The sequence below is a fragment of the Choloepus didactylus genome, chromosome 4, assembly GCF_015220235.1.
Source record: "Choloepus didactylus isolate mChoDid1 chromosome 4, mChoDid1.pri, whole genome shotgun sequence".
NCBI lineage: Eukaryota > Metazoa > Chordata > Mammalia > Pilosa > Megalonychidae > Choloepus > Choloepus didactylus.
Window position 1 is genome coordinate 92553014 of NC_051310.1, and position 16938 is coordinate 92569951.

The following is a 16938-nucleotide window of genomic DNA, read 5'->3' on the forward strand; positions in this document are numbered from 1 at the left end:
CCTAAAACCCGCAGGACAAACTCCGTTAGATTTCAAAGTCTGAGAGTCATTAACAGAACGATGTTGCATCCTTGGGGCTTGAGAGAGCGGGAGTCTAACCCTTCCCAAGGGCCTTTGTCGCAGCCCTTTTCTCTCCAAATGCTTAGGTGAGTGCTCCAACATTTCCACACACTGGGGAGACCACCTTCTCGGCTCCACCCTCCTCAAACCTCGGGGCAGCTCCCGGATTCCCTTCCATCTCCGGGGCACATGTTCAACCCCTTCAGAACAGTGTGGTGGCAGCCAGGCTCTCCTCAATTCCCTGGAAATGTGCTCCAACCTCTTTGGGACCTGAGGTGGCAAAACTCTTCCAGAGCATCGAGGCAGAAAGCCCGCCCTCGACCTCCAGGGCAAACTCACCCTTTCCATGCATGTGGGCTGCTCCGCTCTCCCAGCCCGAGACCTCCTGACTCCAGACCTCAACCTCCATGGCTCTGTCTTTGAAGAGATTTTTCCTTTAATTTTTTCCTTGTCTGTCTCCTCCAGTCCAGACCGGCAATGGCTCTGTCTATAAAGATCTCGCAGATATTCTGTTGGCTTTGCATGAAGCATGCAGGGGTCAAAGCCATCAGACAATAGGACTTTCCACAAATCCTTTCTGCTTAACTCCTTTTCCAATCTTGGCTTGTACTGAAATGGCGGCTGGCTTCCATGTTTGGTTATGTTCTCACGTTGGGCTGTAGCTTCTGGGATTCCACCCCCTGGAAGCTCGTAATTTTCTAAGCCATCAGCTTCTGGTTTCTTTGAACCCAAGAGTTCAGTTCTAAGTTTATCTCTCTCCACTTGCATTTTACTATAAGCTGCAAGGAGAAGCCAGGGTATATCCTCCACAGATAGTCTGGAGATCTCCTCAGCTAAGTATTCCAGGTTGTCACTTTTAAATTCTTCCTTCCATCTGACACCAGGACTCACTTTTGCCAAATTTTGTGCCACTTTAAAACAAGGATCACCTTTCTTCCAGTTTGCAACAACACATTCATCATTTCTGCTCAAGTCCTCATCAGAAGTATCTTTAGGGTCCATATTTCCACAAACAGTCTCTTTAAAGCAGTTTTGGCCTTTTCTATCAAGCTCCTCACAATTCTTCCAGAATCTTCCCCTTATCCACTTAAAAAGCCGTTCCAACATGTTTGGTATTTGCAGACTCAGCAGCAAAAGCACCCCACTTCTCTGGTACCAAAATCTGTCCTAGTTTGCTAATGCTGCAGAATGCAAAACACCAGAGATGGATAGGCTTTTATAAAACGGGGGTTTATTTCACTACACAATTACAGTCTTAAGGCCACAAAATGTCCAAGGTAACACCTCAGCAATAGGGTACCCTCACCGGAGGATGGCCAATGGCCTCCGGAAAACCTCTGTTAGCTAGGAAGGCAGCTGGCAACTGCTCCAAAGCTCCGGCCTCAAAACGGCTTTCTCCCAGGACGTTCCTCTCCAGCAAGCTTGCTTCTCTTCAAAACATCACTCCCAGCTGCACTCTCTTTCCTCTTTGAGTCAGCTCATTTATATAGCTCCACCGATCAAGGCCCACCCCGAATGGGTGGGGCCACACCTCCATGGGAACATCTCATCAAAATTATCTCCCACAGCTGGGTGGGGCACACTCCAAGCAAATCTAACCAGCACCAAAACTTCTGCCCCACACAAGACTACAAAGATAATGGCATTTGGGGGACACAATACACTCAAACCGGCACAAACGGTAAGGGGAATTTCTTAAATTTCACCGTTTTCTAGAAACATGGGGCTTGGATAAAGTTAAACATTGCCATCTCTCATTGTTTTAAACAGACCCCTGATCAGTCAACCTTCACTGCTTTTAAAAGTATTCTGAATTGTTCCTTATGCAGCTGGTTTTTAAAACCAGGCTCCAAGAATCGTGCCCAGGGAAGAGGCTGATCTTTGGAATCTGATTTTTATTCCATTCCTGGTTTTGCTGTGCATGAAATCAAGAAGGAGATTCTTACTTGCTCTGAGCCACATTTTCCTCAACTTGCAAAAGAGTGAGCTTACTAGTTAACTCCTTAAGACATTAGTTTTCAGGACAAGGGAGCAAATTCTGCCTCGGGGCCTTTGTACTTGCTACCCCATCTTCCAGGAACCCTTTTCCCCAGATGCCCACAGGGCTTTCTCCCACACCTCCAAGTGTCTTTAATCACATGTAACCTCCATGAGGCTTCCTTGACCTATTTGAAATTGTGCACTCTTACTTACTACCCCTTTCTCTGCTTAATTTTTCTCCATAGCACTTATCGCCACCTAATATGCTATATCTTTCACTTATTTTGTGTGTTGTTTGGCTCCCTCCCACTAGAACACAAGCTTGTTGAGGGGAAGCAACGTGTCTATTTTGTTCCCTGTAATGACAATTTGTTGAATGATGAATGATAGGTGTGGAAGTTTCTAGCAAGTGCCTGACATGTTAAGACTAATAAATGTTTGGCAGTGGGTCTATCAGGAAATGCTAGCTTTTTAAAATTCATAGGCAATTTACAAGGTTATCAGTGATAGTCTTTCTCGAAAGGAATGGCTCAGGCAATCTCTAGTGGGTCAGCCCTAGCCAGAGAGAGTTCAAATTTCTCTCTGCTGCTACAACCAATAAAAGGAACTGCCACCACCTGGGATCACAACCTTTTCTACAATTGTGGATTCTTATATTTGTAACAAAAGGATTCATTTTATTCATTAATGATTTCCCCTTGAATGTAAATTAATAGAGAAATAGAGAATTGTAGAAAATTTAGAAAATTCAGAAAAAAAATTTTTTTTTAAATCACTATTATCTCACCACCCAGGGACAATCACAAACAACCTCCAGGACACAGCATAATCTTAATAGTTCAACAAAAAGCATAGAGAGAAAACTGGGAGCTCTCACTGCATTCTGCGGTTTTGCAGTCTACTTTTCCGACTTACTGTAACGTAAAAAAAATTCTTCTTAAAACTGCACAGATAATTCGTAATACGTAATGCGTACCAAACTTATTTAACCATTACAATTTAACTTGTTTCCAATTTTTCTCAAGTTACATAAACTCTATGATGTACATAGTCTTTAATCTGGATCTCCATGACCTTCTTCAGATAAACTCCTAAAAGTTACTGAAGAAAAGGAAATGAACTTTACATTTTAATACTTTTTAAAAAGTTACCGAAAATTAGACTTCACCATTGGATTCTACACAACAAAACTCTAGGGTACTTCAAATCAGTTCGATCAAGTCCCCAGATTCCCTTTCTGTCGTAAAATTTTCTTAGTCATCACTTCTCCGGGTACTCCACTCCCACGCCTGCGCACAATCGCCCAAACATTGGCCTCTGTACCCAGAAGGAAGCTTTGGACACACCCCCGAAGCACCACCCCTCTTTAAATTTTAAAACGAACGTTCAAGCCAATGAATGTTCAGTTGCTCTCTGAACACAGCGCTCCGCCCTCAGCCAAGTTCTCCACCAATCAAGCTGAGGCTTTCCCTCCGCCTTTCCAATCAGCGTCTAGAATGGAAGTTGTTCACGTAGCTCACGTAAGGCAAAGGACCAATAGGAGCCGGCCTTGAGCGCTAACTCCGCCAATGGCAGGGGCTCTTGGAGAGCGCGGGAGCCTTTCGACCGCGCTAGTGAATGAAAGCAGTGAATGGCGCTGGTTTCCTGAAGCAAGAATCTAGGGAAGAGCTGCGCGGGCCCGGGCCGGAGTCTCCGCGCGGCGGTGCGGCCGGCATGGCCTGCTGTCACAACGTGATGCTGCTGCTGGACACCGCGGGCGGCGCTGCTCGCCAGAGCCCGGTGCGACGGGCCGCTCTGCGCCTCCTCACCTACCTGAGCTGCAGATTCGGCCTGACCAGAGTCCACTGGGCCTTCAAGTTCTTTGACTCGCAGGGCGCGCGAAGCCGGCCCTCCCGCGTGCCTGACTTTCGCGAGCTGGGGGCCCGCTCCTGGGAGGACTTTGAGGAGGAGCTGGAGGCCAGGCTCGGGGATCGCGCCCCCGGCGCCCATCTGCCCGGCCCGGCGCCCAGGGCCACCCACATGCACGGCGCCCTGATGGAGACGCTGCTAGACTACCAGTGGGACCGGCCCGAGATCACCTCACCCACGAAGCCGTTCCTGCGGAGCAGCGGGAGAAGACTGCTGGACGTGGAGAGCGAGGCCAAGGAGGCGGAGGCTGCGCTCGGCGGCTTTGTGAACGCCGTCTTCCTGCTGGCCCCCTGTCCGCATTCGCAGAGGGAGCTGCTCCAGTTCGTGTCTGGGTGCGAGGCCCCGGCCCAGCTCCTGCCGCCGACCTCCAAGCAGGTGATGGAGAAGTTGCTGCCCAAGAGAGTCCAGGAGGTCATGATAGCCCGAAAAATCACCTTGTACTGGGTGGATACCACCGAATGGTCGAAGGTAAGATTATACAGTAATCTCGGATTTGGTGCAGAACGTGGCAGTGTCTGCCGACTGCCAGCAACCAAAATGGGACTAACACCACCAGCATGAGTCCCTGCAGAGGGGAAATCCTGTGATCACAAACAAATAGGGACAACCTTCGAAATAAAGTGTGTGTGTGTGTGTGTGTGTGTGTGTGTTTGGGGGGAGGGGAGGTGTCCTGGGTATGGACTAAGTAAAAGCTTTTAAGTTCTTCACAACTTAGATCCTATACCTTCCGATTTCCCTACACACGATCTATATTCAAGCATGTGAAGCCGATCTTGACTGCTTGTTTTGTCTTTATGTGTGCTGTTGAGTCTGCTTGGAATGTTTATGGCCGATTGAACCTCTTTTATCCTCTAAGGCACTGCCCAAATGACAACTGATATATTGTCTACCTCTGAATTTCCATGCACTTTGGGGGGCACTTAAATTTTCTCCATTATGTTATAGTTGTGCCCCTCTCCTTCCATCTAGTCCAAAAATACCTCAACGGTAAGCACTAGTTCTCACATATCTTAGGTGCTCAGGGAGTATTTGTTGACTAAATACTTAAAATCTTAAATTGCTCGTTTGGATTTCTTTCGAGGCAGTGGGGTCCCCTGCCCCTGCTGAGTGCGGTGATAGGTATATGTCTTTACCTCTACCATTTTCCTGACTTCACTTAATAGTCAACAAATACTAGTTGGGAAAGGGCTACATTGAATACCTACTACACTGTTTTAGCTGCTGAGGATATGGTGTAGGAAATCCTTTCTCTGGTGGAGTTTTCTTTCTAGCGGGGAAGATGTATTAAACATAAGCAAGGAAGTGACTTCAAATAAGGCTCTGAAGAAAAGCTGGGTGAGGGGGTGAGGAGTGGGGTGGGGGAGGGAGAAGGTGGTGGCTACGGGAGAGGATGGTCATCAGGGAAGGTCTTTCTGAGCTGCAAGGATTGAAGAATGAAGAAAGTGAAGCCTGGGGGTGGAGAACATTACAGACAAAGTGAAAAGGAGATGTAAAGACTTGAGCTGGAAATAAGCCTGGTTTGTTCCAGGAACAAAAAGGAAAAGAATACTGAGCTTTAGAGTAGGCAGGGGTGTGAGAGAAGGAAGTCAGAAAGTGGGAAAGGTGGATCTGTGGGGCCAGGGTAATAAGTGCAGATTGTGTTCTAATTGTGTTGGAGAGTTTTAACCAGGTGAAAAGTGGGGTTCCACTTTTTGGAAATACATGTCACTAAAACAGGAGTGGGTTAAATTGCAGGATTACAGACGGAAAATGAGTAGGCTGCTTATGTATGTAGTTTTATAGGGTGCTACAATTTCCAAAGTGCCTTTGTGTACAAAGCCCAAAAAAGGCATGGGAAGTTCAAAATAAGGGAGAAGTGGTTTGGCAAAGAGGAAAAGGACAAAAAGACTGTTTAAGAGTATGGTAAGTATTTGATAGGGAAAACAGGGTTCTAGAAATTAAAATTTATTAAGGCCATTAATCAAGTACTGGACATAGTCTACAACACTGAAGTGCTCAGTTTGGGATCACTGATATCAAATTATATCAACGATTTTATTCTGGAATTACATCAAATTCTGGCTAGAAATAAGTATTATCAGATGGCACTTGGAGATTCTTTTTCTCTATCTTCCCTCCTTCCCTCTCCCTTATCTTTTCAGAAGAGCATTAAAATAAATGGATCTTTTTAAAGATCCCTTTCAGTTGTAACACTCCACCATCTGAGATGTTTCTCTGTGGCTTTCTTTCTCAGACTGGCTATGTTGTTTCCCCTTGGAAAATGCCAATCAGACAATCTTAAGGTTTTCTAGAATTTTTTTCTGGTGAAGATTTCTTTTTTCCTTTTCGAAAGCCTCTGCACGGTCACACAGTAGAGGCAACAGGGAGACTTCTGACCTTGGGGAGTTCTCTGTACTGGGCAGGGAGAGAGGAAGTAAAGATCCGGTCCTAGCTTGCGGAGTTCAGTCTGGGAAGTAGAATTGGGAGGAACAGAAGAGGAACTCAGAGATGGGGGAGGAGTGCTCCAAGCCCAAGGGATAGAGGCCAGGAGACCCATTCTCAACTTCATGCCTTTGATTTATTCACCATGTTTATTTCATACCTGCAATGTATGCTGGTTGCTGGGTGGGCCAAAGAGATATGGTCCCTGCTTTCTTGGAGCTTTTAGTCTAGCGGACATTTACAAATCTACAAATTTGTAAATATCACCAAGAAGTGTCATTTATCCTATAATATGCATAAAAATAAAAAATATGTAGACTCTATCCATATTAAGTTTGAATTTTGGGGAGCCATGTGCCTGTATTAACTTTTTTTTTTTTTTTTTTGGCTTTTACAAAAGGGGGTTCACTTGGTTACACAACTACAGTCCCAAGGCCACAAAGTGTCCAAGGTAATGCACCGACAATCGGGTACCCTCACTGGACGATGGCCAATGGTGTCCAGAAAACCTCCGCCAGCTGGGAAGGCACATGGCTGGCGTCCGCTTGCTCCCAGGTTGCGTTTCAAAATGGCATTCCCCAAAGTGTCTGCATCAGCTTCCAATGGCCATCTTCAAAATGTCTATCTCAGCTACTGTGCATTCTCCAAAGTGTCCCTCTTGGCTGTACCAAGCTCACTCCTTCTGCCTGAGCTTTTATAGGGCCCCAGTGAACAAATCAAGGCCCACTCTGAATGAGTGGGGCCACACCTCTATGGAAATTATCTAATCAGAGTTATCACCTACAGTTGGGTGGGTCACATCTCCATGGAAACACTCAAAGAATTACAATCTAATCAACATTAATATGTCTGTCCACAAGATTGCATCAAAGATAATGGTGTTTTGGGGGACATAATACATTCAAACTGGCACATTCCACACCCTGGACCCCAAAGTGACATGATCTTTCCATCTGTATTAACTTTTTAATCAAAAATTATTTCCCTTTCAACTCATATTAAAGCTTTACCTCTCGTTTGATAAGCAGTTTTGTTTTTGTTTTTGTTTTTGTTTGTTTTTTTCCTGCTGGTCCTCTAGCTGAAACAATTTCAACAAACAGTTTGTTGCTCTTTGGCAGCAGATCCTGAACAGGATAATGTCATCTGAACTAGTTTGCCTTTCTTCCCCATAGCAGTCAGCACTGGCACAGACACAGGGTGATAATGGTAAATGGTAATCAAATGATTAATCTATTACAGCATTTTCCAAATTTGTGTTAATAACTGAAACAAAAGTTTCACAAATACACTGTTTATCTTCACTACCTGTGGCATTTGCTACTACATTCTGATATTTTCTGGGGTTTTTTTTGTTTGTTTGTTTTTAATGCTGATTATAAGCTACTCACTTGATTTTACAACCCATCAAAGGATGCTGCAGTTTAAAAGCACTATCCTGGGTTCTTGAACTGGTCTGTCATTGTCTTACTGTGACCTTGGACAATTCCCTGCACTTCTTTGAGTATGATGGAAAGTTTTGAGATGACCTAATGATCTTGAAGACCTGCTAGTTCTAATCCCCCATCTTCACATAGCTTTAAAGTTTACAAATGTTAACCTGTGGGATGGGCAAACCAGCATGATAATCCTATTCTGGGGTAGGTGTCCCTCCTTTACATTCCCATAGTACTTGACAGTTGTCATGTTGCATTGTAAAGCTGTGTTAATATTTCATTTTTTGCTGTTTTTCTCACCCCATCCCCTAACTCCCCCTGTTTTTAAGATCCTAGAAGACAGGGACTGTTTTAGAAGTTTGTGGCATATAGAGGTTACTCAATAAAAGTTTGTTGAAAGAAGGATGAATGAAGAGTCAGCTGTGTGTGAAGGATTGAGGAATGGCTTTTACGGCGAAAGCAGGATTTGAACTAGACACTGAAACATAATAGGCATTCGATGGTGAAGGAAGGAGAAGGCACAAGAAACAGAATCAGCAAAACCATGGAGGATTATAAATGTGGCATGTTCAGGACAGCAAAAGGTTCAAGGTACCTAGAAGGTAGAAACAGTGAGGGAGATAGAAGATAATTTGCTCCAATAGACTGTTTAGGGTTAGACTGCAAAGGGCTTTTTGGTTATGCTAATGAGTTACTTTATCCTGGAGGCAATAGGAAACCCTTGGAAGTTTTTAGAGAATTAGCATAAGATACAAGATTGGGAAGAATACTTCTTAGAGCAAAATGTTGGAAAGACTGGAGGCAGGGCACTGAATTTAGGGGCTACAGTAAGAGTTCAGGTGAGAGATGACAAGAATTTTAATTAAAGCAATGAAGATAGGATAGAAAAGATCAATTTGGTCCCATGACATACCTGTGGGATGGGCAAGTCAGAGTGATGATCACCCTCTGGGGGAGGCGCCTGCCTTACTTTCATGGTACCTGGCCATTGTGTTATATTGTGTAGGGCAGAATTATTTTTATTGATGTATGATAGGTTTGAATGATAGCATTCCTTCTGACTCCAACATTTTATGATTTATACCCAGTGATTTGCTTCATTTCTGTTCCTTGTCATTGTGTTGTAATGCTGCCTTTATATTTCAGTTTATTGCTGTGCTTTACTCACTTCATTTCACCTCCTCCCTTTTCCCAACTTTAAGATCCTGGAAGATAGGATCTAGAAGAAGTACTGTTTTCATTAAATGGATGCTTTCTGGGAGACATATTATGTAGTAATTATATTCCTGGGCTGTACCATAACTGGATGCTGGCCATTATTTGTGTTTTGTTCAACAATTACATTAATTGTATGATTTGATCTTTTAATATAGGTATTGACTTTACTTTTTCCTGATTTCCCATAGCTTTATTTATGAACGTCTAATTTATGATAACCTTAGGCTCTTTGTAATTTTTCTTTTAGCTTTGGGACTCCCCAGACCACCTTGGGTACTGGACAGTGTGTGAACTGCTCCACCACGTAGGAGGTGCCATCTTGCCATCTGAAACTTTTAGCCAGAGCTTTACCAAAGCTAGGGAAACACTGCCTGGTGGTGAGAGAAAGCTATCAAGAGAACTGCACTTCTCCCCATGGATTTCAACTTTGCCAGTTGATTCTACATTAAACTATTTGTTCTACAATTCTCGTGAGTATGAAGCATCATTCCCACGGGTGGAAGGAACATTATTGCTCCCTGTTGAAGGTAAGCAGATGATATAGATAAAGATATAAATATAGGTAAAGATATAAATATAGATATATTTGGTTGTTTGGGTCTTAATTACATGCCTTTTCTTCAAGACAGGTCTATGCTTTTAAATTCTTTAGAATTTCCAGTGACCCAGGCACTCAATTAATGCTTGTAGTTGAAGGAATTAAAAGATGTTAAAGCAAAATCAGAGGTACCGTAAGAAACTGCCAGCCCTTGTATCAAAAAAGCATGTGAATAATTTTTAAAAAGAGTCCTCCAGCTATTTGCAAAGAAGGGCAACATATTGTTCAGGTGCCCAAGCAAATGGGTTGCAAGATTTCATTGGTTTTCTCACAGAAGAGACTGAGAAATTGAAGGTCGTAAAGAAACAATGATTGGTTAAGAAAAGAAATAAATTATCCTACAGAAGCTGAAAATGGTGCTAGTTAAGAGGAAAGCTAGCACATCAGGATTTTCATGAATTTGCTTCACTATGTGATTTACTATATGATGACTCTCATTTTCGAATACATTATATATTCATAGAGAAATAATACTACAGAGACGTATATGTAAAATGATGTCTGTTATGCATTAAGTCCAAATTAAGGAATTCAAGAGTAGTTTTGTTCATGCAATTCCGTCATACATACTATCTTTAGAACGTAACCTCTTCATAAGATAAGATTTAAGAAGCAGTGCCTTCTTTTTTGTAACTAATAAGTTCTGCTTGAATACTTACATCAATGTTATAATTACTGAGGTGTTCTGACATCAAGTTGTGCCCTTGTAATACCATTTATATACAGCTTTTCCTATAGAACTAAATGAACTTGCAGTGATAGCCTGCTAGCAGTAGAAGGGTTGAAGTATGAATTAAAGACAGTACTAGTACATCAACTGACAACCTAATTTTTTTCTTACTGTTAAATCTATTTTTAGTAACTGTTTCTTAAATTACAATTTTTACATTCTTTAACAGGCAAAGAGATTCCAGAAACATGGACAGTCACCCTAGAGCCCTTGGCCATGCATCAGAGACATTTTCAGAAATCGGTCAGAATTGTTCTAAAAGGCACGGTGACCCAGTGGGCTCTCCCACTGAGCAGCACTTTGGGCACTGACAGCTGGATGCTACAGAGTCCAGAGGATGATAAATCAACTCAGAGGATGTTATTTCAGCAGCTGGGAAACAGGCTGACTGCTGAAGAGTTACATCTGGTAGGCATCCTCCAGATGTTAAGTTATTGTTGTCTGCTAACACACTAGTAAAGTGAAGTAAGTGTGTTTACAAAATGCCAAGCATAATATAATCTCAGTGAAACTGATGATACTTTTGCAGATAATATTATCTACATTGGAATATCAGGACAAAAATGCTTATTAGTGAAGAAACAGTTTATAAAAATACATTTACTCTGGTGAATCCCAATTATATTAAAATACATTCACACAAGAAAAGAGGCAGTGGGCCAAATGCTATAGTTGTATTAGGGTGGTGAGGTAATGAGTGAGTTCTTGTTATTTTTTAAACGATTGATTAGGTATTTATTAGTTTCGTAATAAATATGTTTTGTTTAAGAAACAGCTGCTGCATTGTAAAATGAGATAAAATAATGTCTAATAGCTGGGCAAACTTAGAAATATCTTCTGGAAAGGCACATACATACCCAGATTTGTTATAAAAGTGGTAATTTTTTGTTTGTTTCTCTATTTGTTTTTAAGCTAGCAGTAAATTCCTTAGCTTAGTTTGTCTTCTGCCTTCAAATCTCAAGAGGGGTCTAGATACTAGATCCCATTGTGAAACATTCTAGAGAAAAATTGGGAAGTCATCTGAATTTCTAAAAGTCACGTACTGTGATGAAAAGAGCACACAGTACTCTTGGGGGTCAGGAGATCTGCATTACAGTCTCACTATGCTGCACACTGATCCTGGTTAAATTACTTAAGACATAGTATTGCTTGCTGAGTAAGGGTGTGGATTTTGAAGTCAAACACAGTTGGCATCTGCCCCTTACTAACTGGGTGCTCTTGTTACTCATCAGCCTCAATTCTTCATCTGTATAGTGGAGATAATAATCTTTTACATCAGAGTGGTTGCTAAGAGTCACTGAGTTATAAGAAGCACACAATAAGTACCTAGTAAATATTCCTCGTACCTTAGGTTTTTCTTATTTGTAAATTGAGGGATTAGGAGCAGATGATCAGTAAGTTCTCTTCTAGCTGTAATACCTGTTTATCTTCCACTGTTTTCAATTTTTTATATTAATAATCATTGAGGAAACTATCATTCTCTCTCTTGCTAAGCTACATTCTGCTTCAGGCTGATGACAACAATATTCTCAACTAATTAGAACTTCTTTTGTAGGTTGTCGATGTGGACCCTGGTGAAGGCTGGCCCCCCATCACTGGAGTTATTTCCCCTCTCTCTGCCAACACTACAATTCTCACTGTGTTCCGCACAGAAGAGCCTGAATTTCAAAGACTTTTTTTTCAAAGCACTGTGGCAGAGAGCCCCCAGGATACAGCCTCCCTTTTCTCCAATGTTACGAATGGTGTATTGCAGCAGATTCATAATTCACTTGAAGATCCTGCTACTTCTGGTGAGCTTCTGAAACACTAACTGACATAGTATACAGCAGTGGTTTACAGTCTTTTCCAGCATCAGAATTTTTTTTCACCATATAGTTAATAGAAGCCCAACAGATAAAAGCAATCTACAATACTTCAGGCAGTTTAAATTATTTGTAGAAACCCTGAAGCACTTCTGAGGAGGTCTAAGGCTCTGAGACCAGTTTGAAATCAAAGGTATAAGGTAAACTTTTTTTTTTAATGTCTTTAATAAAGACTGCACGTAAAACTGTAGTGATTCTATTGACCTTGCTACCAATATACAAACCTTATTTATGCTAGATAGATTTAAATAAACCAATTTGATATGGCTTCCATTCACTCATTTTTTCAACAGTTTTACTGAGTGCCTGCTATCACACTATGATAACTAGAGTGAATGCAGAAATATCTAGGTTTGGATTCTGGTAGGTGAGTGGATGTGGTGGTGAGAGTTTGTGGGGTTCTTTTCTGATTGCTTCAATTTTCTTAGTGAGGTGGGAAGCAAAGTCATTGGCCAAAAAGGAAGATTTAAGGGAATGGTGGAGGGTGAAAAGAAGGCAGAAGTAGAAGTGGTGGCTCAGTAAGTGGGAGAGTGAAGTACTGGGAATTGTAAGATTGCCTAGCAGAGTCGGCAATGTAAAATGCGATCCCTCGCCACAGCTGTTTGCCTTCAGCCACATTCACCTGCCAGGTGTCTTACAGAGCAGGCCGAGTCCAGCAGCCTTGGACTTAACCAGGGCTGGGGTTTTGCCAAATGAAGACAGTGAAACTAGAGAAACTAGAGAGGTGTAAGGGATTCAAGGATCTGAGCAGGAAGGGATGTCAATGATTGTCCATGGAATTAAGAAGGGGAAGGTGTTAAGACCAATGGATGGTAGGACAGCAGAGTCTAAAGACTGTTGGAGTCAATGTACTAAATGGAGAGAGCTAAAGAATAGGTGTAGATGGTCAGAATGGGGTATCTAGGAAGAATGGTCTGGAAGGGGCAAAGAGGATACCAACCCACCTCAAGGCCGAGTGGAACAGCCAGTTCTTGAGAATGTTGCAGGGCACACAGTATCTTCAAAAGAGAAAGAGATAGAATTGAGGATAGGAGAATTTTGTTGATGATAGATCAACATGATGATAGAGTTCCTGAGCACACTGGAAGGAAGTGGACGATGGAGACAGAACAGGAGATGAGAAAGAATAGTGGGGGAATTAGAGCGTGGGGGATGAGGAGTAACCCAGGAGTCTCGGACTTCATGTGACAGGTGAAAACAGGTATAAAGCGTAACATGAGATTAGTTCCTTGTGGTTTCAAGGTGATAGTGATGCTGAACCATGAGTTTAGGGGGCCAGGGAGGGTGGAGGTATGGAGATTAGAGGGGCCATCCTACTCTCAGGGCTTGGGGTTCCTTTTAAACCTGCTAATGAATGAGAACAAGGAGGCCAGTGGAGGGTTGGTCTTATTCTGAGTGTGAGGGGCTGTCTCCATACCGATGGAAACTTCCAACTCAGAGGCCTGAGGAAGGTGGCAGTATTTCTGGACACCATTTCCCCCCCATAAACCAGCATACAATGACCTGAGAAGAAGCTATCAAATATATTTATTCTGATAGACCTTTACTGCCCTTGTCTGAATTTTTGGATGTGATATCACAAATGCAGTTACAGGCATTTGTGCTATAACATGTTGTGAGGTGGGTTTTTTGGTTGGTTTGTTTTGTTTTCTTAAATAACATTCTGCAAAATCTTACACTAAAAATAATAACTCTGAGAAAAATTGAGTTGGGATAGACTTCTTAAAACCTTTGGTAGTAAAAGGTTGAGTACAACTAATAAAAATTCTAGTTCAGTTAAACTTTATAGTAAATATATTTCATTTTTTGAAAAGAAAGGTGGTGATGACTCGATGGAAGGTGGTGCAAGGAGGGGTTGAGGTTTCTTTATGGTGGAGACAAGGGTGAATGGCAAAGATGGGGAGAACTCATCGAGGAAGAGCATGTGAGCACACAGCTAAATAGAAGAGCATGGGATGAAAAGGCTTAGAGTGCAGTACTGTGTTCCTCTGGCTTGTGCACTCAACTCTGTTGGTGGACTTTGAATTCAGCTGCTGCCCCTTGGTGGTATAAAGTATTAGCCCATTAGGAATCATCTCGCATCAGCCAACACAACTTTATCTTATTTATGCCATATTTATCGATTGCATGTGGGCTATTTGTATGGTGGTAGGATAGACTATACCTTAATTATTTATAGAGTCTGAGAAGTAGGTCAAAGAATGTGTTTTCGGGACTTGGTAAAAGAGAAGCTCTCTTCAGAGCTGGCCTTGCTTGTTTTATTTGTCTGTATTCTTGCACTGAAAAAGGGCCTAGAACTTGATAGTCTCAATATGAATTTGAATACAGTTTAAGTATTTGGATTTTTTCTCTAGGGCTTTCTGCATTTATCGCATTTCCTGGGTTTGGAATTACAAACACAGGAATTACTAAACTTAATGAGTTTCTGTCATTGTCATCATTCCCACTCCAACCCCCCACCCCCTTGCCACCCTCCATCAGGTTTATTCTAAGAGAAACCCACCCTTACCCTCCAAGACACAGAGCCAAAGCTGACTATTTCCAATTTACCTATTTGACGCAGCAGTGTTGTTAAGTTCTGCAGTTTTATGCTGCTTTTTTCTATTACTTTATTATGTAGTCTTATACTAACATTACTTTTAAGGGATAAATTTCTAATTTTAAAAAAACACATTTTTATAACCTATTTAGAGCAATGTTTCAGAGATAAGATGAGGGAATCTGATGCCAGTAATAAGAACAAAAATACTTTAAATTGTGTTTATACATTTTTGGAGTAGCCTTTTTCCATGGCCATCTGGGCTCACTGGAGTTGGTGCAGATGAGTGAATGTTGTTCCCAGTGCCTCTTTGTGTGTCCCTTGGAGGAATGCAATCCATCCAGACAAGGAGCCGGTGCTTGGAATTCTCAGATTTGGTCCTAATGCCTCTCCCCTCCTCTCCTGTCTCTGCTCCCTTGTACCCTGTAGCTCCTCCTGTTCCTGAGTGGGCCCAGCAGGAGCTTGGTCGCACCGCTCCCTGGAGCACAGCTGTCATGGAGACATGGTTTCCTTTCTCTAACCTCAACGGTGCGAGTTCAAATTTAATGGAGTCATTCTGGTAAAGCTTTTTATTTCTCTGGGTATTAATTATGCCATCAACTCTTAGTTATCTACACGTGTGGTTTTGTTTGTTTTCCTTTATAGACCACATTCCCTTGAGTGGAGTCCAATGATATCAAAAGCCAATTACAAAAGTAGAATGTTCCCTTAGGTTATGGATGTCAGAAAATATTTAGAATTAAGTATCAACAAAAATAGAAAATAGTAAACTTGTACAATGTGGCTAAATTTATACTTAAAGGAAATATATAGATTTAAATGATTATCTATATAAAGAAGAAAAATTAAAAACCAGTTAGCTAGGGGTCCGACACAAGAATTAGAACAAGAAAATAAAAGAAAGAAGATAACAATAAAGATAAGAACAAAAGGAATTAAATAGAAAACAAAAGAAACAGGAGAGACCAATGGAAAGAAAAGATGGTACTCTGAAAGGCCAAATAAAATAGAGAAATCTAGAGCAAGATTGAGCAATTTTAAGAAAGAAAAAAAAAAAAACACAAACAATACTAAAATGGAAAAACCTAAAGGAAAAACTCAACATCTTATCAGGAGGTAAGGCTGAGGTTTTTCTTCTTTACAGATATCCAGTTGTTGCAGCACCCTCTGTTAAAAGACAGTCCTTTTCCTATTGAATTACTGTGCACCTTTGTAGAAAATCAACTGACAGCCATTGCACAGGTCTGTTTCTGGACAGATAGAGTACTCATTGTCTTAAGTTCTAAAGCTTTGTAGTAAGACTTGAAATCAGGTAGTGTAAGCCCTTTTTACTTTCTTTTTATTTATTTATTTTTTTTTAGAATTGCTTTGGCTACTCTGGGTCCTTTGCATTTCCATATAAATTTTAGAAGCAGTTAGTGGATTTCCATGAAAAGCCTCCTGGGATTTTATCTGGGAGTGCATTGAATCTATAGATCCATTTGGGAAGGACTGGCATCTTAAAAATATTAAGTCTTCTGATCCATGAACATATACAACTCTTCATTTATCGAAGTCTTTAAATTCTCTGTTTTGTAGTTTTCAGTGTGCAAGTCTGGCACATATTTTTTAAATTTCAATTTCCAAATGTTTGTTGCAATTGTGAAACAAAAGGAAACTTTCTTAACCTGACAAGGAGTATCAGAATACTACAGCAAACCTAATTAAAAGTGAAACTTGAGTAGCATTCCCTTCAGTGTTCGGATTGAGCCAAGATTGCCTGCTATTATTGCATTTATGAAACATTAGAGATCCTACTTAATGCAGTGAGACAAGGAAAAAAAAAGGAGGTATCACTATTGAAGTATTGGAAGATGGTATGATTGTCTTCAGAGAAAATCCGAAAGATTTTACAGACAGATGATTAAACTAAGAGACTTCAGCAATGTTGCTGGATACAAAAATCAATGTAGAAAGTCAATAGTATTCCCATATGCCAATAACAAACAATTAGCATAATTTACAAAGAAGTCTATAATTTATTTGTGTTATGAACAAAAATTAAGTGGCCAAGGAATACACATAGCAAAAGGTGGACAAGAATAAAGGGCCAAGAAGGAGACAGGTGCACTTCCCCATATGAGTTATCAAGATTTATCATCAAAAGATGGCAGTGGTGCAAGGATAGATAGACCAATGGAACAGAAGAG

General features: G+C 41.4%; 1 protein-coding gene across 1 annotated transcript in view; it reads left to right on the forward strand.

Annotated features, from left to right (window-relative positions):
- Positions 1-3656: 3656 nt before the first annotated feature.
- TICRR (TOPBP1 interacting checkpoint and replication regulator) overlaps positions 3657-16938 on the forward strand; it is a 49874-nt gene continuing 36592 nt past the window's right edge. Inside the window, exons 1-5 of the mRNA XM_037833025.1 lie at positions 3657-4416; positions 9268-9547; positions 10518-10756; positions 11904-12138; positions 15179-15308. Of these exons, the coding sequence (XP_037688953.1) occupies positions 3658-4416; positions 9268-9547; positions 10518-10756; positions 11904-12138; positions 15179-15308 (1643 nt within the window). The 5' untranslated portion in view covers position 3657. The remainder of the gene's footprint in view (positions 4417-9267; positions 9548-10517; positions 10757-11903; positions 12139-15178; positions 15309-16938) is intronic.